At 45.3% G+C, this 27,442-nt stretch overlaps 1 protein-coding gene across 1 annotated transcript; it reads left to right on the top strand.

The window, feature by feature from the left end:
- The first annotated feature begins 1,872 nt into the window (after positions 1-1,872).
- LOC106582130 (insulin receptor substrate 2) lies at positions 1,873-23,002 on the top strand. The gene is made up of 2 exons (XM_014164894.3): positions 1,873-5,473; positions 20,064-23,002. Exons 1-2 carry the CDS (start codon positions 2,137-2,139, stop codon positions 20,066-20,068), a joined length of 3,342 nt encoding a protein of 1,113 aa, XP_014020369.1. The 5' UTR covers positions 1,873-2,136; the 3' UTR covers positions 20,069-23,002.
- Positions 23,003-27,442: the final 4,440 nt, after the last annotated feature.

A 27,442-nucleotide genomic window follows, 5' to 3' on the forward strand; every position in this document is an offset into this window, starting at 1 on the left:
TAGTTTCATCCAAATATCATCCAATTTCATGAAAAACATTATTTTGACTGTTCATGACCTTGACGTTTAACACTGCTCAGTGTTCAAATTCCGATCTTCTTCGCAAACCACTACATGAGGGCATTTCCATATAAAACATGACACAAGAATGACTTTAACGTCATTTTTATTACCAGTATTAAGGGGGGTTCATTGAGTTAGTAGGTGTCTAAAGCATCCCATCAACCCTCTCTCGATCATCCATTCCTGGAAAAGCTGCGTCACCGGTACAATGTAGTGCCACCGAACAGAACAACACGACCTTACGTCACCTCGCCTGGCAGACAAATAGGGTGTTTTTCATAAAAGACCGCCTCTCATCTCTACTGGAAAAAAATCTGGGATGGCGGCATGGGGAGGATTTGGGGTTGTGCGATTGCCATTTTTGTTGTTTTCATGTTGAGGGGCTCTCTCCCTCCCCTGTCAGTTTGTATCTGTGCTTTATTCCAAACGCAATAATACAGGCAGCATCTCCAGAATATCGAATACACACAGCATCCATATGTTCAATGGTCACCACCACCCCTTTGCTCACACACAGTCTGCAAAGGCAAATATACCTACGCATGCAAATAAGGACACAGTAGTCGGAAACGCAAGAGCTACTCGTGCAGAACAGTTGGGAGCCAGGGCGCATTAAAAATAGATCAGTGGGTGCGCGCGTTACGTAACAAACTACACTGCGCGCTTTGCTCTCACAGTTTGAAGATTCTCTTCTTGCCTAATGTTGTAAGAGAGGAAAAGCGGGAGACGAACTGCATAACTCCCTTGCCATCATGGCGCAGACATGAAACTAGGGTATGATGATCGGGGACGCATGGGAATTATCGAGTGTTCCCTGCGTCAGATGCGCTCCCTCGATCTCTCCCGCTCTCCCTCCCAGCCTAGCTGTGTGACAGAGCCGCAGTCTAATCTTGATGCTTGTTTTCTTCTGAAGTTGGAGGGCAGCGGCTGGGGCTTCTCACCCTCCCCTCGCTACGTGCGCCTCAGTCACGTTGTAGTCGCTTGAATAAGTTGAATAATATATTGTAGAATCTACTAGATCACACATAGTGTTTTTTGAATTGTGTAATAACTCATGCGTAATCAAATGCCAATAGACATAATGCTTTATATCATCACTGGGTTGTTATTTAAGTGCCACGGGTGAAATTGTTGCACAATACTTGTATTAGGATATGTAGGCTAATATAGGCATAATTCTTTCTTGACACCACATAATTGCAAAAATGAACATTTATAACATCAAATAAAATAAAATGTTATTGGTCACAAACACATATTTAGCAGATGTTATTGCGAGTGTAGCGAAATGCTTGTGGTGTAGCGAAATACTTCTGCTTAACGTTACATGCCTACATTCCCACGAACTTCGATCAGTTTATGCACTCTGAAACTTCTGACAGCCACTGTTCTTATTTCATATCAATAAACTGATAATTGACCATGTCCTCAATAATTCTTATTGCGCACAAACCTATTACATCAATACTTAACCCAAATAGCCAACACGATCTGTGATAGGCCTCTTAATGAATAAGTTGATCAATTGCCCTGGGAGAAGAGTATACACGTAAGCGGTTATGCATAAATGCATCATAGACAGATGAGCGGGTTGACAGTTCCAACCGTACCCAGGGTGAGTCGGAAGAGGGCAGGAGTGCGTGTGTGTGTGAGAGTGTGTGGGAGGGCTTTCTCTCCCATCTGACTGAGTCTTTCACTATCATTCAGCCCTGTCCACCAATGAGCCCATGATCTCATCAAATAGACGGATTTGCAGGTACGCCCCTTCGGTTTGCACCGCCCCAGTGTCAGTGTGTGTATTTTTCCCTGCCCTTCTCTTTTTTTTGTAACCAACGCTTGATGTGTAGAACGTCACACGTTGTTTCTCTCTTCACTTCGGTAACTTAGCGATATGGGTTATTTACTGTTAAACTGTTACATACGCCGGACGCACAACCGGCGCCTGGAGTGAAACAGAGCCTTCGAGAGATACGGACTAAGCTACAGAGTTGATCTCTCCAGCCTTCGATACGTGAGGATATAACAACAGGTTAAGGAAAGTGAGTTGTTTAAAAAAAAAAAAAAAACGATAGAATGGCAAATCCCCAAAATACTGGAGAACACTTGTTATCCAACGCGAATATTAACAATAACAAAATTAAGAAATGTGGATACCTCAAGAAGCAGAAGCACGGACACAAGCGATTTTTCGTTCTGAAGGAGCCGAGCGAGGGCTTCCCTGCTCGGCTGGAGTACTATGAGAGCGAGAAGAAATGGAAAAACAAGTCGGCGGCAAAGAGAGTTATTCCTCTGGACTGCTGCCTCAATATCAACAAGAGAGCGGACTCCAAACACAAACACCTTATCGCCCTCTATACCAAGGACGAATATTTTGCTGTGGCAGCAGAGAATGAACAGGAGCAGGAGAATTGGTACAGAGTCTTAACTGATTTAATGAGCGAGGGGAAAGTGTACTCAGACGGCTCCGCATCCAATTCCGCGTCCTCGCTGGTGGGGTTTGATGAAGGGAACTACGGGATGATTACGCCGGTAACGGCTGTGTATAAGGAGGTATGGCAAGTTAACCTAAAATCCAAAGGGCTGGGACAGAGCCGGAATCTTACCGGGGTGTACAGGCTGTGCTTATCCAGCCGGACTATCAGCTTTGTAAAGCTCAACTCGGATATTGCGTCCGTCAGTTTACAGCTGATGAACATTAGGAGATGCGGGCACTCGGAGAGCTTTTTCTTCATCGAAGTCGGCCGGTCAGCAGCCACAGGACCCGGCGAGCTGTGGATGCAGGCTGACGACTCCGTTGTGGCGCAAAACATCCACGAAACTATCCTGGAGGCGATGAAAGCCATGAAGGAGCTGTCAGAGTTCCGGCCGCGCAGCAAGAGCCAGTCATCGGGAACTAACCCCATTTCCGTGCCCACCCGGCGGCACCACAACAACCTTCCCCCAAGCCAGACCGGGCTCCAGCGACGATCGCGCACAGACAGCATGGCCAAAAAGTCCCCCATGAGTAAATTCACCTCCTGTCGGATACGCACTGCCAGTGAGGGAGATGGCACCATGGCGCGCACCTTGCCTGTGAACGGGAGTCCCCTCAGCCCTGGTATTCACCGGACCCTATTAGGGAGCTCAAACACCATCACAGCCCAGCACTGCCGGACATTTGAATCCTCTTCCCTCCAGCACAGTAAGTCCATGTCCATGCCTCTGTCCCACTCCCCACCCACAGCCACCCCCAGCCCTGTCAGCCTGTCCTCTTGCTCTGAAAGCAGTGCTCCTCGCCCCTCCAGCTGCAATGTCTCTGTCTCTGGCTCCCCCAGTGATGGCGGCTTCATCTCCTATGATGAGTATGGCTCCAGTCCTGCAGCCCTGTACCTCACTCGCCGCAGTAACACTCCAGAGTCCCTAAGGGCAGACACACCCCCCTCCCGGGATAGCAGTGACTTGCATGGCTACATGGTGATGGAGAGGCAGAACCAGAACGGTTTCCGCCGGTTACCAGAGCTGGACAAGGCATACCGGAAACGCACATACTCCCTTAACACCCCGCCCCAGCACAGGGCGCCGCCCCAGGTCTCCTCCACCTCATTGGACGAATACACACTTATGAGGGCCACCTATACCAGTAGCGGCCAATCGGGTCGCAGCTCTCACACCGCCTCCCCGAAAGTTACCTATCCTGAGGACTATGGCGATGTCCAGATAGGCTCCAATGGTCACCTAGGTGACTGTGGCTACATGCCCATGACTCCGGGCGTTGCCCCTCAGACAGGGTGGGTCAAAGGTGATGCTTACATGCCCATGAGCCCCATGTGTGTGTCGGCCCCCAAGCAGATCATCAACCCTCGCTCTCACCCCTCTCCAGCTGGGCTGGGCTCCCATACCGACTCCCCTGGAAGCGTGTCTCTGGAGGACAGTGGCTACATGAGGATGTTCTGCGGGGCCAAGATGTCTGTGGACAGCTCCGACGGGAAACTCACCAACGGGGAGTACCTCAACATGTCCCCTGTGGACCCTGTGGTCTCCCTCACCCCCCCAGACTACATCCTTACAGACACTACCCCCCAGCTTCACCCTCACCACAGACAGCCTTACTCCATCAGTTCCCTGCCCCGCTCTCTCAAAGCTCAGCCCCAGAGGAAGGGGGTTACAGACACAGACCAGTACGTGGTGATGAGTCTACAGAAGAAGAGGATAGAGGAAGAGTCCAACTACTGTCCCGTCTCACCTGTCTGCTCCGCTACACCCCCCACCTCCACCCACTCCTCAGCCCCCTCACCCCTCAGAGCCGGCACGATCCCTCAGGAGGGGGGTCTGGTCCACAAGGGGAGGGTGAGTCGGCCTACCCGGCTGGTCCTGGACTCTCTGAGGACGCTGCCCTGTATGATCGAACACCCCCTCCCCTCTGAGCCCAGGAGTCCCGGGGAGTACATCAACATCGACTTTGGCAACACTACACGCTATCCGCCCATCTCCGCCACCACTGAGAGCTCTGGTTCATCAATGGGCTTGGTGGACGGGCTGATGAGGAGTTCCCCGCCACTCTCCGATTACGTCAACATTGACGTCAGATCGCGCTCTCCCAAACACGGCGATTCCCCTTCTTCAATAGGGCGCCTGGAGCTGAGTCCTGCACTTCCCTTGTGTTCCAGCCAGCCTCCCAGAGAAGAGCAGAGGGAGAGTGAGGAACAGGAGAAGATAATCGTTGTGGAATATTCCCTCCAAAAGCTTGCAAGCCCTGTATACCTGGTTGGTGATGTAAAAGACGACTACACTGAGATGACCTTCAGTCCTACCAACCCCCCTCCCTCTGCCTCTCTCCCTGCCACCCTGTGCCCCTCCGATACCACCACCCCCCTGCCCACCAGCTCCTCTGCCTGTGTCCAGAGACTCACCCTGAGGGGAGAGGGTACAGTGGGGGTCCCCCCGGTTCCTGTCGAGACCTTCTTCCTTGGGTGTCCGTCCCTCTCCATCCCCCCTGTCAACCCAGACAGGGGGGCAAAGGTGATCCGGGCCGACCCCCAGGGGCGCAGGCGCCACAGCTCAGAGACCTTCTCCTCCACCACCATGGTAACGCCAGTATGCCCATCGTTCGCCCCCGATGCCAACAAGCGGCACAGCTCGGCATCGGTGGAGAACGTGTCGCGGCCGGTCCGGAGCTCAGAGGGTTCAGATGAAGAGTACGGGAACAGCAACAGCCCCATGTGCCGGGAGACGTCGGCGGGCTACCAGAATGGACTCAACTACATTGCCTTAAACCTGATGGAAGGGAGCCTGGGGGGCTGCAGCACTCTGGGGGGCAGTGAGGGACTGCTGAGGTTCAAGGCAGCGTGCGGATGCAAGGGGGGCATGAACGGTTTTAACACCAGCCCCTATGCCACCATGGGCTTCAAGGAAACTGCAACAGCAGTGAAAGGTGAGCCAGTGCCGACTCTGTGTGGTGTGTGTGTGTGTGTGTGTGTGTGTGTGAGTGTGTGTGTTTGCATGCTTATCATGAGCCCATTCATTCATCCAGGAGTTCATTCAAACAGTCAGTGTGTGTCAGTGCTTGAGTAAAGATATCGCTTTAGTGATAGCAACCCATTTATTTGGCATATCTAGCCGTTGCTAAGCAGCAGTGCACTCCAAGTTTGTCGTGTCCCAAGGAGACGTTGTGTGTTCACTGTGTCCTACTGAAGCCAACATTCTAATAATGCCAGAGAATTTCGACTGCCTATGTGGCACGGACAGCAGCTGCCTATGTGCGTGCGTGATGATCATTATGCGATAGCTCGGCACGCAGACCACGGGTTTCTATCCCTCATAGTCTGAACCCAACCATTCCACTGTAGCCAGCCAACTCACTACTGTGGCTTACTGTACACACTAATGTATCGACAGGCAGTGAAATGGAGCTCTGCTGCCCGGCTCTAGGGCTAGCAGCTCCCTGTCACTTTACCCAAGTGGAAAAAACAAACAGACTTGCGCAGTGGTTACAAAGGCGCTGTTTATCTAGGCTGTAAACTTGGTATTTGATATACTGTTGACGCATCCTATATTTCATGTCAGTTTGTTTTTTACACGCCCTTTGTAATTAGGTGGCGAGACGGCATGATGGTTTTCAGCAACCTAGTCATGAGAGAGATATAATATATATATATATATATGTGTTTGCGGAAGCAATGCAGTCTTATAATGATGAAGTGCGCCCATATTGGCCTACTTTTTATGTGACAGTTTTATGTGCTGTATATTCAAGGAAAATGTGAATATGGAAAAACAACCATGTTTTTCAAGCTGTTTAGTGTTCATCTGTTAGTTATTGCAAGTCCGTTTAAACAAATGCATTGGTGCTTATAGTGTGATTACTAATTAGACCAGGAGTATCAAACAACTTTTGCCCCGGGGCCACATTCGGTCTTCAATGAGGTCTGGAGGGCCGCACTAAAAATGTGTTATATTTCATTGCCCTCAAAAATAGCAAAAAATTGTCTTCTATCCATCGTTTTTGGAATTTCCGATGCTCCCTGACTGTCTAGTGATTTATTAGCGAGCTGGACAGTCAAGAAACGGTATCATTTCTACACAGTTTCGATTTGGTTTTAGTCAACTTAAAGTATATTGAGTTTGTTTCCCCCCCAAATGTTGTTTTCATTATTATACATTTTTGTTCGATGTAGATGTTTACTCAAACCACCAGCGGGCCAGACGACCCCTCGCGGGCTGGATCCCGATGTATGCTTGACAACTCTGAACTAGACCATAGACTTGAGATATTATTTCCTTCTCTAAACGTGATTTACCAAACATAGGTGGATGCGATGAAACATGACAGGGCAAGTTGAAGCACCATGATAAATGTACAGTAAATGTTCCAGCCCTTCCAAGCAGTATAATAAGTGCTTGTAAACTGTGGTATTTGGATTGGATTAGGAGTAGCCCGTCACACCCATACAGTACATCAGTTAGCCCAAGACTGTGGGAAATATGCATGGTGTTGTGAAGTAAATTATTGAAGTCATTTGTATTCTGGATCAATGTCCCACCCAGCAGCATTCCCTGTGACGTAGTTATTATCTTTGTACCAGACTATGCTAGTACAAATGTACGAGAAAACATCCCAAGGGCTTCAATGATGCGGAAGATTTTTTCCTCCGCATGCTAGAACAATCCATAAGGAATAGCCAACCCACTGGTCACAAACTGGTTGAATCAACGTTGTTCCGCGTCACTGAATTGTCATCTGTGCCCAGTGTGTATGGACCAGGGTTTTTCTTATTTCTATAACACAGTTAGGCTATATGTGCTCTGAGAGGTTACCTTAGGATACAGCAAATATAATGGGAAGTAAACTCATTTCTGTTCAAAATGATAATGGGGGGAAAAAAATCTATTTTGGGGACAGTTCGTTCACCTAAGAAATCACACTTCAACCCTGGTAATGTAATGTGTAAATATTGATGCGTCCCCCTATGAGACAGAGAGTTGGGAACACCAAAACATGACCTTTCACCTCGTTCTGGCAAACCTAAGTGTGGTTACCTCTACTGCAGCATCAGTATCTGGTTGTACAACATTAAATAACAATTTATATATGTTTTAAGCGCTATGTCATAAGTTACCATAGATCTGTACCCATTGTATAATAGGTTTGCACACTGATGGTGAAATATGAATGACTTGTAGGTCTATAGGTAGTGGTTACACAATGTTGTTGTTGTTGAAGCTCCCCACTGACATAGTGATCTGCAATGCACTGGTGAAGGGAGCTCTCTCTCTCCTCCTACTCTTTCACTCTTCCTCCTTTTCTCTCTCCTCTGTCTCCCTCTCTGGCTGTATACCGTAGGGCTGGGTGCAGTCTGTGCACTGGGTCCCCCAGAAAAACAAGTGAGTCAGTTGTTTATCAGTTATCAGGTACTGGGCTTCAGGGCAGGAATGCAGGCATTGTGCAAAGGTTGCTGGGAGAGGTGAATGCTCACTTGTTTTTCTAACCTACTGGAGATGCTTTTGTTTTTTTACTTTGAGGAACTTTACAAAACAGACCATAGTACACACACACACACACACACACACACACACACACACACACACACACACACACACACACACACACACACACACACAGACCTTGCTCTGGAGAGGACTAAAAGTCTTCACACTTATTGGCCAAACATACTCAATCAAGGGTGTGTTTGTGGTTGTAGTATATATTATGCCAGTGTATTTCTTTATATATATGTGCAATAAGGTATTTCTGTTGGGTTGTCTCTGAATGTGTGTTTGAGCATGAGTATGTCTGCTGAGTTGTTTTCTAGGTAGGGCAGGCAGTTCCGCACTAATGTGTTTTTTTTCTACTAAATAAGTTGAGCAGGAAGAAAGACATGGCCCTAGGCTATGGAAGGAGAGGAGATGGGAGGAGGAGGAATGGAGTGACGTTAGTTTGTTTTTCAAAATCATGACAAAACAGACCACAGAGAGCCAGTAGGTAGAGGGAGGGAGAGGCTAAAGAACGAAGGAGGGGGAGAAAGATAGAAAGAAAGGGAGCAGTGTTGATCCGGTAAAAGTTGGCCATGGCTGGCTTGCCTGGTTATTTACGGGATTCCTGAAAAACAAAAGATCAGCCGGAGAAAGAACAGTTAGCTGTGTTTCCGGAACGGCCCAATACTCTGCCCCGATCAGGAATGCTGTCAGGACAGCCAGCTACTCACTAACACTCTAATCATAAACACCCACCCCACAGAGAGGCTTAGACTGCAGCCACAGGGCCTCACTGTGTATGTGTGTGTTTACTAAGAAATTACCGGCTTTTCCACATTCTCCCCTCACCATCACAAGGCGAGACATAGTCTACATTCCACATGCTCACATTAATTTTCGAGTGGCTAGATTTGAAATGCAAATCATCTGAGGCTGAAATGACCTTTTTTATTGTGTGTGTGTGTGTGTGCGCCTGCTGCTCTTTTGACAAACACATTATATTAGAGATAAAGCCTTCAAAACTCTTTACCTACACACCAAGGATATGGGCCTGACATCCTGTTCTAAACGTGTGTGTGCGCCTGTGTTAGTGTGACAGCTGCTGTGTGTATCTGTGTGTAGATTACTCTGGCCTTGTGTTTTTGTGAATGAGGGATCAGCGTTTGAGATGTAATAGTTTATTGGCTCGTTGAGCTGATGGCCGGTCGATAGCGTTTTTGCCAGTGTTGTTGTTTTGGTTTGGGAAAATGCATACACTCACTGACAGGGGATGGGGTGAGGGGTCACTGAGTGGGATGGGGTCTGTTTAAATTTCAACACGCCCCCGTACGGCCCACCCCCACCCCTCACTATGCCCCCATCAGAAGTGTGACCTTTGAACTGGCCTTGGGTGGGCAAGGGCTGTTGGGATTAGCATTTTGCCTGAGAAACACCAGATATCAGCAAACAGAAGAAACATGCACACTATTCAGTATTTAGCTATTTATCTCCTCTACTGTCTCATTCTCTCTGTGTCTGACTTTCTCTCTAATCTTTATCTCTCTGTCTGTCTTCTACGTCTCTTTTGTCACCTGACGTTCTCTGTTTCCTCTGAAGCTCTTTATCATCCCTCTCTCCTGCCTCTCTCCATTCCTCATGTCTTCCCCTTGTTTACCAGAGCTCTCTCTCTCTCTCTCTCTTCTCTGGCCGGGGCTGTCAGGTGTTTGGTACAGACAGAGGGAGATGGGGGAGTTGACTGACTCACTCTCTTCGTGTTTTTATTTAGGAGCTCTGACCAAACCCTCTCACCCCTTTTCCTTCCCTCTCTACCTCACTGCGTGTTTGTGTGTATGCCCGTGTGTGTTAGCAGATGGTGGTGGCCGGGGTCTTGCACCTGCGCCTCCAAGCACTGGTTATCTGGCCCTTCAGAGGGAGTGACAATACGCTAATGACCAGCACCATCTGCCACAACAACAGAGAGAGAGAGGAGGAGAGACGGACAGAGAGAAAGGAGGAGAGACGGACAGAGAGAGAGATGGCGGAGAGGGGGGTTGGGGTGGGGCAAAAAGCCAAATATCACTCTATCCCCGTACCCTACTCTCTCTCTCTCCCTCTTTCACTCACTCCCTCTCTCTCTTTCTTTATCTCCCTCACTTTTTCTAGCATTAGTTTCTCTTTTGGGTAAGTCATGTGATCGAGCCTTCCAGTCAGTTGGTCTCTGCCCTCCTCTCTCTCTCCTTCCAGAGAGCCTTCTGTCTATAGTGCCTAGTTCCAGCTGAGTGCCACTGATTGGCTTTAAGAACAGACCATGGAGGTTTGTTTAATGACTAATTAAACAAGTAGCTAATCAGATAGCTAATCAGCCCCATTACAGGAATTCCTTGAATTGTCTCCTGTTTTATGGACTTTGAATAGAATAATGGCTTTCATTAATTTGAACTAAATTAGTTAACTAAATGAACTTTACTGAGGTGGTGTGATTTTAGAGGATAGCATAGCAGTGCTGAAAAAGTCTGATTGAATTGTCAGCTGCTGTGTGTGGTTAATTATAGAGCAGTCCTATAATAAACCTAGATGTAGTGGCATATTTAAAAAAAAATGTTGGTCCTCACCTGTCCTCCCTCCCCTGTCTCTCTCTTTCACCCGTCTTTCACCCCTCCCTCCCTCCCTCCCTCCCTCCCTCCCTCCCTCCCTCCCTCCCTCCCTGTCCGTTACAGTACCTTTGAGTAAACTAGGGCAGGATGTTCCATGGGTAGATAAAAACTCTGTCAATGTTCCCTCCATTTAGCTGGGAGTTAAGGAGGATTACATTCTGTTCAGGATTAGACATTGTTGAGCAGCTTGTTTTGTTTTGAGTTAGGGGAACGGAGAGCACACACACTAAGGTGTTTTTCCCAAACACTGAGGTGAGTTGGAGTTAGGATCAATTAAGCCTCATTGTGCTCATGTCCTGACTTCTCAGAAACAGGCTTCAGTCCCTCAGCCAACTACTACAGTTACATCATAACACAGCTCTCATGTCCTCTCCTCTCCGCAGAACAATGTGTATGTTTATGTTTGCCAGTCAGTCAGATGTCAACTGCATGTGTGTGGGTGCGAGTAGTGCTCTGAGACATTGCTCGTACAAATGGCTAGATTAGTGTGTTGTTGGATTACCTTGGCCATTTGTGATGAAGTTTAATCTGTGTCCCAGAACACACGTGTGTGTGTGTGTGTGTGTGTGTGTGTGTGTGTGTGTGTGTGTGTGTGTGTGTGTGTGTGTGTGTGTGTGTGTGTGTGTGTGTGTGTGTGTGTGTGTGTGTGTGTGTGTGAGAGAACGGGTGGGGTGGGGTGCCTTCTCCTTGGCAGAAGGTAACATTTCAATTGAAAAAGAAATAAACACGTGCGATTTGTAATAATAGAATAGAAATGGGTGCTGGGCTCTCTTTAAGGGCTTGTGCCGTGACTGTATATAATTGCCCAGCATGTGACATGATTTTAAATGAACGCATTTCTCCCCGTGCACAGAGAAGCACTTGGCAGTCGGACAGATGTGTGTATGTGTGTGTGACTAATGTAATATGCGATTTCGATAATGACTTTATACAATCAGAGGAATTGTAATGGCTGTAATGGTAGTGATGGTTATTGTCTGACCTCGTTTAGTTATTTAGGCCTATTTGGACGATGCCAAGCCGTTTTTACGTGGTCTCCTCACCCATTCCTTCTTATCCTTCTTTCTTTGGTTCACTCTTTTTCCCTCCCTCTTCCTTTCTCAAAAATTGAAATGTTCACATTTCACATAATTTTTTTAACACAACCCTGTGCTGAAACAAAAAATCAACCTCCCCTCCCTACATTCACCACTACCCCCCACATACACATACACCACTACCTACATACACCACTACACCCCTACATACACATACACCACTACCTACATACACCACTACACCCCTACATACACATACACCACTACCTACATACACCACTACACCCCTACATACACATACACCACTACCCCCTCTCCTCCCTACATACACCACTACCCCCTCCCCTCCATACATACACCACTACCCCCCCACATACACATACACCACTACCCCCTCTCCTCCCTACATACACCACTACCCCCTCCCCTCCATACATACACCACTACCCCCCCACATACACATACACCACTACCCCCCTCTCCTTCCTACATACACCACTACCCCCCCACATACACCACTACCCCCTCCCCTCCATACATACACCACTACCCCCCCCACATACACATACACCACTACCCCCCTCTCCTCCCTACATACATCACTACCCCCCCACTACCACTACCTACATACACCACTACCCCCCACATACACATACACCACTACCCCCTCTCCTCCCTACATACACCACTACCCCCCCACATACACCACTACCCCCTCCCCTCCATACATACACCACTACCCCCCCACATACACATACACCACTACCCCCCCACATACACATACACCACTACCCCCCTCTCCTCCCTACATACACCACTACCCCCCCACATACACATACACCACTACCCCCCTCTCCTCCCTACATACACCACTACCCCCCCACATACACATACACCACTACCCCCCCACATACACATACACCACTACCCCCTCCCCTCCATACATACACCACTACCCCCCCACATACACATACACCACTACCCCCCCACATACACATACACCACTACCCCCCTCTCCTCCCTACATACACCACTACCCCCCCACATACACATACACCACTACCCCCCTCTCCTCCCTACATACACCACTACCCCCCCACATACACATACACCACTACCTACATACACCACTACCCCCCCACATACACATGCACCACTACCCCCCCACATACACATACACCACTACCCCCTCTCCTCCCTACATACACCACTTGTTGTGTGATTAGCTGTCTTTGTGTGTGTGTTATGAATGTATAATGTGTTTGTTATGAATGTGTTAAACGTGTGTGTCCATCCAGGAAGCTTGTGGGTGTGTCTGTGTGTGGGTGGCCTAGATAGGAGGAGGAGCTGGCCGTGTTAGCAATGTAAACAACGTGGATGTTGTTGTTTGTTTGGTGTTTGTTTGTTGTTTACATACACTCCTGTGGGCTCTTGACTTGCTGAGTAAAGAGAGAAGGAGAGTGGAGAAGGGAGAGTGATGGCTGATGATATTACATCTCCACAAATCCCCCCTCCCTCTTCAGGCTTGGCAGAAAGGCTACATTGGGGTATGTCCTGTTAGGAGAGCTACAGGCCTGTTATGTCTGAGCTATGCTACTGCTAGTAGAAGTATATAAATCAACTACTGTTAGGAGAACCATATAAATCAACTACTGTTAGGAGAACCATATAAATCAACTACTGTTAGGAGAACCATATAAATCAACTACTGTTAGGAGAACCATATAAATCAACTACTGTTAGGAGAACCATATAAATCAACTACTGTTAGGAGAACCATATAAATCAACTACTGTTAGGAGAACCATATAAATCAACTACTGTTAGGAGAACCATATAAATCAACTACTGTTAGGAGAACCATATAAATCAACTACTGTTAGGAGAACCATATAAATCAACTACTGTTAGGAGAACCATATAAATCAACTACTGTTAGGAGAACCATATAAATCAACTAGTTACAAAAGCACATGTTTACTGTACTTTAAACTACTGTACTAGCAGTACAGTAGTGTGTGTGTGTGTGTGTGTGTGTGTGTGTGTGTGTGTGTGTGTGTGTGTGTGTGGTAGAGTGTTCCTGGCCTGAGAGATGCAGGTCTAAATAGAGCCAGTGAGAAATACATAACTCATGTAGAGAGCAGTGTGTACGTGTGGGACGGGGTAGGGGTACCTTCCAGGGATGGGGAGGGAGGGGGAGGGGTACAAAGTAACGGGTTCATTTATCCCTCCCTCTCCCCCTCCCTCTCTATCTCTCTCCCTCTGTGATCAGCCTGTGTAAGATTAGCTGTGTTAGGAGAGGTTGTCTTTCTCAGCTGACACACTGCACTCAGCAGGGCTGGTTGAGTCTCCACTGATAAAAGGAGATTGTGATGGCTGGGCAGGAGTGTGTGATTAGTAGCCAGGGATGTGTGTTTAGAGACCTGGCCTGTGTGTCTGAGATGATTCAACTCTGATTCCCGGCAACTTTCCCTCATCCCCACTCCCTCATACCCCTGTGTCTGCAACCAACAGGTCTGAACCGGCCCTGCTTGCACACACGCATGGCCTCACCACATTCCCATGTCTGTGTGTCAGGTTGACTGTGTTACTCTGGTTTTCCGACCCTTTCCTCATTTCCCTGACCCCTCAGGGAAAGTGACTGGGCCTTGGTGTAATTGGCCCTGTGAAATTCAAACTACTACTGTGAACTTTGCCCTCCCTCTTCCCGTCCCACACATACAACACAATTGACCACTCAGAGTGGTGTGTGTGGGACAGGGAGAGTGAAGGCAAAATTCACAGCAATTGTTTAAATTTCTAGTTTGAACACAGAAGTGAGAAGGCATTTTATCAGCTGTGTTGTTATGGTTACCCACATGAAAAATGATTACAGTTTACTATAGAATTCTACAGTACTTATTGTAGAGTTATATTGTAAACTGCAGTATATTGTAGAATACTCTACTTCACACTGTAGTATCCCTCGATCATGTGTAATAGTTACTATATAATGTTGTAGTATACTGTAGAATACTATAGTAAATACTACTGTATTATCCGAGGGGGAAAAAAACACCACAGTGCAAAAACACCACAGTCCGCAGACCACACTTTTTTAACTATAGTAAATACATTATTTAATTTGCATATATCCTGCCCATTACCCTCCCCCATATCACAATTTGTGCCACCAATAATTGCGAAACCCACATGCCAAGAATATACCATATATTGTGTTCCCTACATGTTATAGAAAACAGCAAAAGTTTTGAAATATCTGTTCAGAACCTGTTCCTTCCTTCCTTCCTTCCTTCCTTCCTTCCTTCCTTCCTTCCTTCCTTCCTTCCTTCCTTCCTTCCTTCCTTCCTTCCTTCCTTCCTTCCTTCCTTCCTTCCTACCTACCAACCTACCTACCGGTTATGGAAAATGTGGTATTTTTTTATATTTCTCCAGTAGGTTTCCTGAAGGAGAAAACTTCCACTTCTATGTCAAAGAAAGTACTACAAAACACAACAGTAATGTCCAGAAAAACACTACAGTAAATACTACAGTATAGTACAGACTGCAAAAACACTACGGTAAATACTACAGTATACTACAATCCGCAAAAACACTACACTCATAACTATAGTATACGGTATACTACAATTTTCTTTTACTACAGGACTTCAAAGATGGCGTCTACAGACATGGAAACAACTTCGCAGTATTTTGTTTTTTTGTGTGTTATTTCTTACATTATTAGCCCAGAATGTTTTTTGTGTTATTACATACAGCCGGAAAAACTCTTTTGGATATCAGAGCGGCAGTAACTCACCAGCATTACGACAGAAATACAACTTTCCCAAATTGGATCCTTTGTTTGTACCCCCCCAGGGCAATTGAACTTATCCTAGAGGCGGAGTAGAGGTATTCGGAGTGTACTTTTAGTCCGACTCATGAGGCGTGTATACAATCCACCGCTTCCGAGTATATTACTCGCTAATGTTCAGTCCCTGGACAATAAAATAGACGAGCTCAGGGCGAGAATCTCCTGCCAGAGAGATATCAGGGACTGTAACATACTCTGTTTCACAGAATCATGGCTCTCTCTGGATATACTGTCCCTGTCCATACAGCCAGCTAGGTTCTCAGTACACTGTTCAGACAGGAATAAAGAATTCTCTGGGAAGAAGAAAGGCGGTGGTGTATGTTTCATGATTAACTACTCATGGTGTGATTGTCCTTTACCTCACAAGTCCTTTACCTCACAATCAAATGCCGATCATATTGCCTTCCAAGAGAATTCTCTTCGGTTATAGTCACAGCCGTGTATATATCCCCTCAAGCCGATACCAATGACGGCACTCAAGGGACTACACTGGACTCCAGAGGCCGCATTTATTGTAGCTGGGGATTTGAACAAAGAACATTTGAGAAAAACACTACTGAAGTTCTATCAACACATTGACTGTAGTACTCACGCTTCAAAAACTCTTGACCATTGTTACTTTCCCTTCCGGGATGGCTACAAGGCCCTACCCTGCCCTCCCTTCGGCAAATCAGATCACGACTCCATTCTGCTCCTCCCTTAAGGCAGAAACTCAAACAGGAAGTACCCCTGCTAAGGTCTATTCAATGCTGGTCTGACCAATCGGAATACATGCTTCAAGATTATTTTGCCGACGTGAGTAAGACATTTAAGCATGTTAACCCTTGCAAGTCCGCCGGCCCAGATGGCATCCGTAGCCGTGTCCTCAGAACATGTGCAGACCAGCTGACTGGAGAGTTTACAGACATAGTCAATGTCTCGCTATGCCAGTCTGCTGTCCCCACTTGCTTCAAGATGTCCACCATTGTCCCTGTACCCAAGAAAGCAAAGGTAACTGAACTAACTGATTATCACCCTGTAGCACTCACTTCTATCATCTTGAAGTGCTTTGAGAGGCTAGTTAAGGATCATATAACCTCCACCTTACCTGACACCCTAGACCCACTTAATTTGCATACCGCCCCAATAGATCCACAGACGATGCAATCACCAACGCCCTGCCCTATCCCATCTGGACAAGAAGAATACCTAAGTAAGAATGCTGTTCTTTGACTATAGCTCAGCCTTCAACACCATAGTACCCACCAAGCTCCTCATTAAGCGTGGGGCCCTGGGTCTGAACCCCGCGTTGTGCAACTGGGTCATGGACTTCCTGGCGGGCCGCCCTCAGGTGGTGAAGGCATGAAACAACACCTCCACTACGTTGATCCTCAACACAGGGGCCCCACAAGGGTGTGTGCTTAGCCCCCTCCTGAACTCCCTGTTCACCCATGACTGCGTGGCCACACACGCCTCCAACTCAATCATAAAGTTTCGCAAACAACACAACAGTAGGCAGCGGAGGAGGAGGTGAGGGCCCTGGTGGAGTGGTGCCAGGAGTAATAACCTCTCCCTCAACGTCAACAGAACGAAGGAGCTGATCATGGACTTCAGGAGACAGCAGAGGGAGCACGCCCCTATCCACATTGACGGGACCGCAGTGGAGAAGGTGAAAAGCTTCAAGTTCCTCAGTGTACACATCACTGACAATCTGAAATGGTCCACCCACACATACAGTGTGGTAAAGAAGATGCATAGCGCCTCTTAATCCTCAGGAAGCTGAAGAAATTTGGCTTGGCCCCTAAGACCCTCACAACACTGGGGGCACTCTACAGCACCCGATGTCACAGGAAGGCCAAAAAGATCATCAAGGACATAAACCACCCGAGCCACGGCCTGTTCACCCCGCTATCATCCAGAAGGTGAGGTCAGTACAGGTGCATCAAAGCTGGGACTGAGAGACTGAAAAACTGCTTCTATCTCAAGGCCATCCCTGTTAAATAGCCATCACTAGCCGGCTACCGCAAGGTTACTCAACCTTGCACCTTAGAGGCTGCTGCCCTATGTACATAAACATGGAATCACTGGTCACTTTAATAATGGAACACTAGTCACTTTGATAATGTTTACATACTGCTTTACTCATATCTATTCTACTGTATTTTAGTCACTGCAATGCCGACATTGCTTGTCCTAATGTTTATATATTTCTTAATTCCATTCTCTGTACTTTTAGATTAGTGCGTATTGTTGTGAATTGTTAGGTACTACTGCACTGTTGGAGCTAGGAACACAAGCATTTCGCTACACATCTGCTAAAAATATGTATGTGAGCAATACAATTTGATTTGATTCATGCAATAGTTAACTATAAATGCTATAGTATACTACAGTGAATACAGTAAAGTCCCCAAAACACTACAGTTAATACTATAGTATTTATACCATAGTATACGGTATAGTATTTGTTCATGTGGGTAGTGTGCGTTATTAGGTGTAGTGTTATGGCTAGGTTTTGTAAACCTCAGTGTTTCCCCTAGGAAATGTACAGTTTTAAAGCATATTTCCTGCAATTTTACACATTTTGCCGTGGCTTATGCCATATTCTTATGCTATCTGAGTGTCTCAAACATTATCACAAAATTAATTAGATTCTCCCTGACTGTCTATTTTTTATTTTGGTGATTGTTAGACAAAGAAAAAAGAGGTTTGTGTCTACAAACTTTATATATGGTTTTAGTCGTTTAAGTTTACACTGAAAACGTTTTACGGAAAATAAGAATAAAACATATATTTTGGTAAGGTTGGACAGCTATGAGGTTTGGTTCACAGTACCAGGCTAGTTCCTGCTTCCTGGTTTACTGTCTCAGACAGAGCACAGCACATGGTGAGACAGGGTGTCTGTGGAAGTGGGTCAGCCCCTCTAATGTGCTTAGCAGGTTAATGGAGATGTTAATCAGCCTCTGTGTGTGTGTGTGTGTGTGTGTGTGTGTGTGTGTGTGTGTGTGTGTGTGTGTGTGTGTGTGTGTGTGTGTGTGTGTGTGTGTGTGTGTGTGTGTGTGTGTGTGTGTGTGTGTGTGTGTGTGTGTGTGTGTGTAAGAATAACTCCTCTATATACTATAGTATGCGATGTACTGCTCCTCCTCTGTGACTGTGGAGTTTTGGGTATAAGCAGTACACTTGTATTTACCCCATTCCTCTCTTTCTCCTAGTCAGTGGGTATAGGGGATCAGTAGTCTGGAAAAGTACCAGTATTTTAGTGTTTTGGGCTGACCTTTTGGTTTCAAGTTCTGTGTGTGTGTGTGTGTGTGTGTGTGTGTGTGTGTGTGTGTGTGTGTGTGTGTGTGTGTGTGTGTGTGTGTGTGTGTGTGTGTGTGTGTTGTAACACTTGGGGTTGTGAATTGGGGGTTTGTTTAAGAGAGTGACGATCACATCGAGCTCTGTGAAAACACCTCTTGTTCTCTGCTTGGAAAAGGGAGGAGTGAGTGAGGCATTGCTATGTGTTGTTAGCTGAGACTTCCGCTGCCATGTGAGCACTGCATGCAAATCACACCGCACAAACAAGTACACAGGAGCAAGGGTGAGAGTGAGAGAGCTTCCACAAGGCCAGAAAAACAGTGTGTATACGTACATGTTTGTCAGTGTGTGTTTGTTTTAATCACATTTCCTATTGCTGCAGGATTATTTTCCTGCTGTAATCACTGGCTCAAATTTAAGATCCTACATCTGTGAGTGCCGTATTCTTAGCTGTGGGTTGGTTCTTCTATCCTTGTGGGGACCTAAAATAACCAAAAGTCCCCACAAGGATAGTAAAACAAGGAAAATTCACCCTCATGGGGACATTTCCCACGTCCCCATGAGGACAAAGGTTATTTTACACTAAGGGGTTAGGTTTACAGTTACAATTAGAGTTGTGGTTAGAATTAAGGTTTGGGTGAGGGGTTAGAAGTTAGGGTTAGAGTTAGAAATGTATTTTAGGTTCCCATGAAGATAGAAGAACATAATGTGTATGTGCGTGTGATTTATGAGGTTGGAATGGGAGCCACAGGAGAGAAAGGTCAAACGGTGTATCCCCACTCTGTTACCAAGTATGGAATAAGTGCTCTTCAGCAAGGGGGAGCTGTGTGTGTGTGTGTGTGTGTGTGTGTGTGTGTGTGTGTGTGTGTGTGTGTGTGTGTGTGTGTGTGTGTGTGTGTGTGTGTGTGTGTGTGTGTGTGTGTGTGTGTGTGTGTGTGTTTGTCAGCTCGGAGCAGGTGCTTTTGCGGCAGGGGGAAAACAGTGGCATTTAGCACCATGCAGCTGACGGAGTACAGTCTCCAATGACGACAAACACAGACCCATACAAGCACTAACTGACACACACACACACACAACAACAACACACTCATGCACACACACATAATTTTCAAAGGAAAAGATAGCGAGAGCGTAGTGGGACAGAAAATGGAATGCATTCCTATGCCTGTATGTGTAATTTGCTAGTAGATACATATGGCAACCTATTTAACCAAATCCCATCCCTCTCTGTTTCTCTTTCTCTCCAATCAGATTGAACACTGATGGCACCGCCCCCTCTTACACCCCCTGTTCCTCACGCCCTCTCTCTTGTTCGCCTGGCTGTGAATGAGGGATCAAGCTGCAGCCTAGTGATAAAGTTGCCACGCAGACAGCTGGACCATGTGCTGCAGTAGACAACCTTTAACCTCCACCATCCCCTCCCCAGGGGTCAACGGGACCACCATCATCACGCAATGTGGACACCCCCCCTTTCAAGCCTCCTATCCTCCCCACATTCGGCACCCAAATATTAAGGGTCCGTCGCTGCTGCTCTCTGAACAACTACAAACACTTAAAGGACTGTACTCATCGATGATTATCTATGTACATACAAAGTTACTTCTGCAAAATAATGATTATAATTATTATTATTATTCCACTGGTTTTCGTTTGGCTTTGGCTGACAGGGCCAGTTACCCTCACTTTAATAACCTGTGAACCAAACCTGGAGATATTCCACACACTCCCACTCACACACGTTATAAATACGTACACATCACATATTTATTTATTTATATGTGTGCACTTTGTTGTGTATATGTGTTTGTGTGGATGTGTACACTAAATTTGTACTAAAGAGAGTTGGCATTTTACGAACATATTCAGTATATAACAATGTACTAAGTTAACAGTTGCTTAAAAGCCTACCTCAGAGCAAACCAGGTTAGTACTTATTTACACACCAGAAGTGTACAAAACATTAGGAACACCTGCTCTTTCCATGACATAGACTGACCAGGGGAATCCAGGTGAAAGCTAAGAACCCTTATTGATGTCACTTGTTAAAGCCACTTCAATTGAGACATGGATTGTGTATGTGTGCCATTGAGGGTGAATGGGCAATACAAAAGATTTAAGTGCCTTTGAACGGGGTATTGTGGTAGGTGCCAGGGGCACCGGTTTGAGTGTGTCAAGAACTGCAACGCTGCTGGGTTTTTCACGCTCAACAGTTTCCCGTATTGTATCAAGAATGGTCCACCACCCAAAGGACATCCAGCCAACTTGACACATCTGTGGGACGCATTGGAGTCAACATGGGCCAGCATCCCTGTGGAACGCCTTCAATACCTTGTAGAGACCATGCCCTTTCGAATTGAGGCTGTTCTGAGGGCAAAAAGGGGGTGCAACTCAATATTAGGAAGGTGTTCTTAATGTTTTCTACACTCAGTGTATACAGAGATATATTTATTTATTTTCAGAGGTGAATGATTTTATGAACACCAATCCAAAGCCTTACTTATCTACTGTCCACTGTTACTGACAGACATTTAGTTTGGACCTATAAACACGCAGAAAATCTAAGACTTAAACCGATCGCCATGGAGATGGAATTTTTGTCAGAGCAGCCGGAGAGGAAGAAATCTTTCCTCTTTCCCTCTGCTATCATAGATTCCTGAGATTATTACAGTTCGTTCACATATAGGTACTATATATTAATATGTCATAGTAATATATGTATCATTGCATACAAAGGTTAGGAGAAGAATCTCTTAGGCATTATTCCACACACACGATGCAAATACAGAGAAGAGAAGGAAAATGGGACCTAGGAGGATTTTTTGGGGAGTAGGACATGCACACCATCGTCACACACACATCCGCATGTCCCAGTTTGACCTGGGCTTCTGGTAGTTTCTAGTGACTAAAACACCATAATAGAGACAAAGAGGAAGGTACCTTTATATACTTTAACCTATTACCTTGTTTACTCACAACAACCCACCTGTGACATGTTTTTCTCACATGATGCCTCAGCACTGAGCCTCTGGTAAGCTGTGATAGGCTATTTGGCACATAGGTGAGCTGTCATTGGGCTGGTGGGCAGACACATACACATACCGTTGACTGGCTGTTCAGGGAGGTTTTGACATGATTGAAGCCATCGCTGCTGCTTTGGGATCTGACACTGAGTGAGGAGACCCCCGAGCTGACGCTGCACAGTCTTGCACTTACAAACTCCCTAGATTGTAAACACAAGACACTTTTGAATGTAGTCTATTCCATGTTCTCCTCTTGGGGAATGTAACCACCGTGACAACAAGGAGAAATACCACACCAATACTAATAAAAACAACTACTACAACAACTTCATGCAGAATGAGACAAAAAAAACATACGAAAAGCAGTGTCACTTATTTTGTCTGAGTTTGTTGGTACTCAACGTTTGCCTATATACTGTAAATAATGTACAAATACAGAGAATTACAAGTGAGTGCAAGCTGAACCTTTTGCTTTGGAGATATTTTAAGTTAAATATGATAACTTATGATGTTGTTTGTACTGTATATATGTGTTTGGAGTGAATTCTCGGAAATGAAAGCACTAATTATTGTTATATACGCCAAGCAACAAAGTTTGGACTTGATTTTTTGAAACTATTGTTACAGGATGGTCTTGTGAAATAAATGCCACTACAAGGACATTTTCTAATGCTGTAATGCCAAGATAGATTTTAAGAGAGAAAATGATTAATTAAGAGTTAATTCTTCCTACTTAGGTACAATTCACGAATGGCATATGCAATATTTACATTTCTTTACAGAGAGGTACCACATTTATAAATACTATGTTAATAATCTTTGTTAAACCTCAAAACAGATTCTTTTTTTGGCTCTTTGTAAATTTCTTCTGCCAATTTCTATTGGAATGTTTTTTGTTTGTTTTTGCTATTGGAGCCTATTGGTGATTTGAGCAGTGTTTTTTGCATTTGGATAATGTTCCTGGTGGGTTTTAATTTAGCATCTAAAGGATATGATAATATGACAAACTAGCTTAACTTGCTGTGTCTTCCATTGTAAATACTTAATATCTTATTGCTTATTGTGATGCTATTAAGAGATGATAATTTAAACTTAGTGTAGTTCCCATGGCTTTGGACTGTATTGATTCTTTATAGACACACGCAATAAAGAATAACACTATTTAAGAAAGCTAACGTCTCTGTCTTCTCTCTCCTCTCTATATTTCTTCACAAACGACTGGAGTTTTTTTCTCTCTCATCTGAGTGGCAGAATGAAGGAGCATCATCAGTCTCCTCAGTCACCAGATGACTCAATTCGTTTTTGGGCTTGTTCAGTGACAGGGTTTCTTCATTATATCAAATCAAATCCCACTCTCAGAATGTGCTTTGAGTCTTAGCCACTCATGTTCCTCTGTTCCCTCTCTGCTAGTGTCCTTCAGTAAGTGTTGGTTTATGACTTCTGTCCATTGAACAACACCCCAGTAGCAATATGAACAAATGAGAAGAGTTATCTTAGCATCCTCTAGCATTAAAACTGTTATTGTTTTGCCCCCTCCACTCCCCCTGCACCCATCCACTTCCTCCTTCCCAATTCCCCCTCCACTTCCCCCTGCCCCCCTCCCCGACCCCCTACAATAGTAATTAGACTAGCTTGTCATCAGCGACATGCAGAACTGAGGGAATAAAAAAAGCAGTGATGGGATTATGATCCTGTGCCCTCAGCCACATGCTGTCAGATTAGTCCTTCTCACAGCTGTGCTAATTAAAAGGGTAATTAAGGCTGAGAAACCAGGTATCATTGTAACAGTCTGGTTGGGATAAAAGTGTGTGTTTGGGGGGGGGGTTATGTGTATGGGGGGCAGAGTTTATGGAGGGAGGTGATTGTATTTTGAATGCATGTGTGTGTTGGGGGAGGGTGGGTTGTCTATGTTTGTGAGGGGGTGGGTCAGATTGTTATTGTGTGCATGTAGCATGTGTGTGTAGGTGAGAGGAGGAGACATATTTGTGTGTTGACATGTTTATGAGTGTGAAGAGATGGTTTCGAGGGACAACAGACCAAATCAAACCCAGTCTATTATTATATGTTCTGAGCAGGTAGAGCTGTGTGGGGCAGAGGCTAAAGAAGCACAGATTACAGAGAGGAATCACAGTAGCCTGGGTAGAAGGAAACACAGGAATGAAGGTCTGGTCGTACCCGAGTTAGTAGTGAGGGGTAAGAGAAAGGGTTAGGGTTAGATTCAAGCCATAGCGCTGAAGATTTGCGCGATTGAAATTTAAAGGCAATTTTTCGCTTTCGCAGAGACTGCATTCACGGTAAACGCTGCATATGCTCAATCGGAAATTACCGTTAAATTTCAATGGATCAACAGCGTGGATCTTAATCGCTATGGATTGAAGAGGGTAGGAGAGAGGGATATAGGGATCAGTCCCTCCAGGATTCGGTAGCGTGACATTTTACGGGCCAAAATGCTTGACTTTGCTGACACAATTCTGAAATGTTGCATTGCAATTAACAATGATTTAGTGCAATTTGTCATGAAAGTGCGCTGATGACGGAAAAGGTTTGTTGACGGTGTGGTGATTGGTTAAAATTGCGATTTTGTAGTGCAGTGAGCGGACTGTTATATGCGGTAATATTGCGATGACTTTACTGTTTTATCCGGTAATAGTGATTGGTCAAAGTTGCAAGCCCTGGCATAATATGTGGGGAATTGTTGATTTTGCCAAAAATCTTACAATCCTGAAAGGACTGAGGGATTCTGACAGGAGAGGGCTCACCTGTTCTCTCTAAATGAGGTCCCATCCATCACTTCTCTCCTCCCTCTCTCCCTCTCTGCTCGTTAGGCCTAATTAAGCACACTAATTTGTCCTATTAAATAAAGAGGAATGTATCAGGCTAAACACAGCCAAAATGTTCTCTATGGACACACACACACACACACACACACACACACACACACACACACACACACACACACACACACACACACACACACACACACACACACACACACACACACACACACACACACTTAATCCATCATGACTGTCTTAATTACAAAATATTGTGTGAAAGGGTAATACCATGCTGTAGCCTGTATTCTGAAATATGTGTGAGGCCCCGGTCAGGTCAGGTCCCCTGTGTTTACAGTGAGGGGTTACTGGAGGATATAACAGTGAGTGACACATGAGCCAGATACAGTCAAGACTGTGGTGAGGAAATGGAATGTTCAGCCTTACCGGAACCAATCAGCACGGGGTTACTAATGCAATTGGGTTCACTATGGTGTCTGTGGTGTGGTGTTTTAGCCCAGGTTGACTCAAAACCCACCATAAGCTGAGCTATGAAAAAACATACCCAGATCAAAGAGCAAGTTAAATTATTATTAAAACCCTCTTCTCCAAACCATTTAACTGAATGTAGATTTGAGTATGGGCAGTGGTGTAAAGTACTCAAGTAAAAATACTGTAAAATACCACTTAAGTACTTTTGAGGGTTATAGGTTCTATTTATATATTTTTACAACTTTTACTTTTACTCCACTATATTCCTAAAGAAAATATTTTACTTTTTACTCCATACATTTTCCCTGACACCCAAAAGTACTCGTTCATTTGAAATGTTTAGCAGAACAGGAATGGTCCAATTCACACACTTATAAAATGAAGATCCCTACTCTCTAATGTGGGGAACTTACTTTTTCAAATTTAACTAGGCAAGTCAGTTAAGAACAAATTCTTATTTACAATGATGGCCTAAGGATAGTGGGTTAACTGCCTTGTTCAGGGGTAGAACATCAGATTTTTACCTTGTGAGTTCTGGGATTTTATCTAGCAGCTCAGGGATTTGATCTAGCAACTTTTCGGTTTCTGGCCCAACGATCTAACCACTAGGCTACCTGCCGCCCCACTAAACACAAATCCTTTGTTTGTAAATTAGTGTTGGAGTGTGCCCCTGGTTGTCCGTAAATAAAAAAAATAAAGAAAATTGTGACGTCTGGTTTGCTTAATATAAAGAATGTGAAATTATTTATACTTTTGCTTTCAACACTTTTAGCAATTACATTTACCTTTGATACTTAAGTATATTTAAAACAAATACCTTTAGACTTTTAGTCATATAGTAAAAATGTAGTTCGTCAAATTTTTGCCCTGCGTTTCCACTTATTGTGATGTGGAAACGTCTAGGAGCAACAACGGCTCAGCCGCGAAGTGATAGGCCACACAAGCTCACAGAATGGTACCACCGAGTACTGAAATGCATAAAAATCGCATATCCTCAGTTGCAACACAATCGCATGTCCTCAGTTCCAAAATGCCCCTGGAAGCAACGTCAGCACAAGAACTGGGTTTTCATGACGGAGCAGCCGCACATGAGCCTAAGATCACCATGCGCAATGGCAAGCTTTGGCTGGAGCGGTGTAAAGCTCGTCGCCATTGTAATTTGGAGCAGTAGAAACCCATTCTCTGGAGTGATAAATCATGTTTCACCATCTGGCAGTCCAACGGATGTCACGCCCTGGCCATAGAGAGGTTTTGTTCTCTATTTTGGTTAGGCCAGGGTGTGACTAGGGTGGGCATTCTATGACCTTTTTTCTATGTTTTTGTATTTTTTTGTTTTGGCCTGGTATGGCTCTCAATCAGGGACAGCTGTACATCGTTGTCGCTGATTGGGAGCCATACATAGGTAGCCTGTTTTCCTTTGGGTTTTGTGGGTGGTTAATTTCTGTTTAGTGTTGTTACCTGACAGAACTGTTTTGGCTGTCGTTCGTTTCTTGTTTTGTTTGAAGTGTCCCATTAAAATATTATGATGAGCACTAACCACGCTGAGCCTTGGTCTACTCTTTCAGACGGCCGTTACAACGGACGAATCTAGGTTTGGCAGATGCCAGGAGAACGCTACCTGCCCCAAAGCATAATGCCAACTGTAAAGTTTTGTGGAGGAGGAATAATGGTCTGGGGCTTTTTCATGGTTCGGGCTAGGCCCCTTAGTTCCAGTGAAGGGAAATCTTAACGCCACAGCATACAGTGACATTCTAGACGATTCTGTGCTTCCAATTTTGTGGCAACAGTTTGGGGAAGGACCTTTCCTGTTTCAGCATGACAATGCTCTCATGCACAAAGCGAAGTCCAACCCCATTGAACACCTTTGGGATGAATTGGAACACCGACTGCGAGCCAGGCCTAATGGCCTAACATCAGTGCCCGACCTCACTAATGATCTTGTGGCTGAATGGTAGCAAGTCCCCGCAGCAATGTTCCAACATTTAGTGGAATGTCTTCCCAGAAGAGTGGAGGCTGTTATAGCAGCAAAGGGGCTACCAACTCCATATTAATGCCCATGGTTTTGGAATGAGATGTTCAACCAACAGGTGTCCACATACTTTTGGTCATGTAGTGTATCTTTACTTTTACTCGAGCATGACAATTGGGTACTTTTTCAACACTGGTTCTTGTGACCAATTTTAAGAAATGTACTGTATAATAATTAAATAATTTGAAACAATGCACAAAGAAATGTCATCCTGCGACCCACCTGGACTCCTGCCGTGACCCACAGTTTGGAACCACTGTTTTTGACTGAATACATTGTGTGTGTGCGTGTACTATTTTTTTAAACTATTTTAAA

The sequence above is a fragment of the Salmo salar genome, chromosome 21 (genome assembly GCF_965601325.2).
Source record: "Salmo salar chromosome 21, fSalSal1, whole genome shotgun sequence".
Taxonomy (NCBI): Eukaryota; Metazoa; Chordata; class Actinopteri; order Salmoniformes; family Salmonidae; genus Salmo; species Salmo salar.

Bases quoted from the DNA above. Each gene is read 5' to 3' on its own strand.
- LOC106582130 (XM_014164894.3), top strand. From the start codon at position 2,137: ATGGCAAATCCCCAAAATACTGGAGAACACTTGTTATCCAACGCGAAT.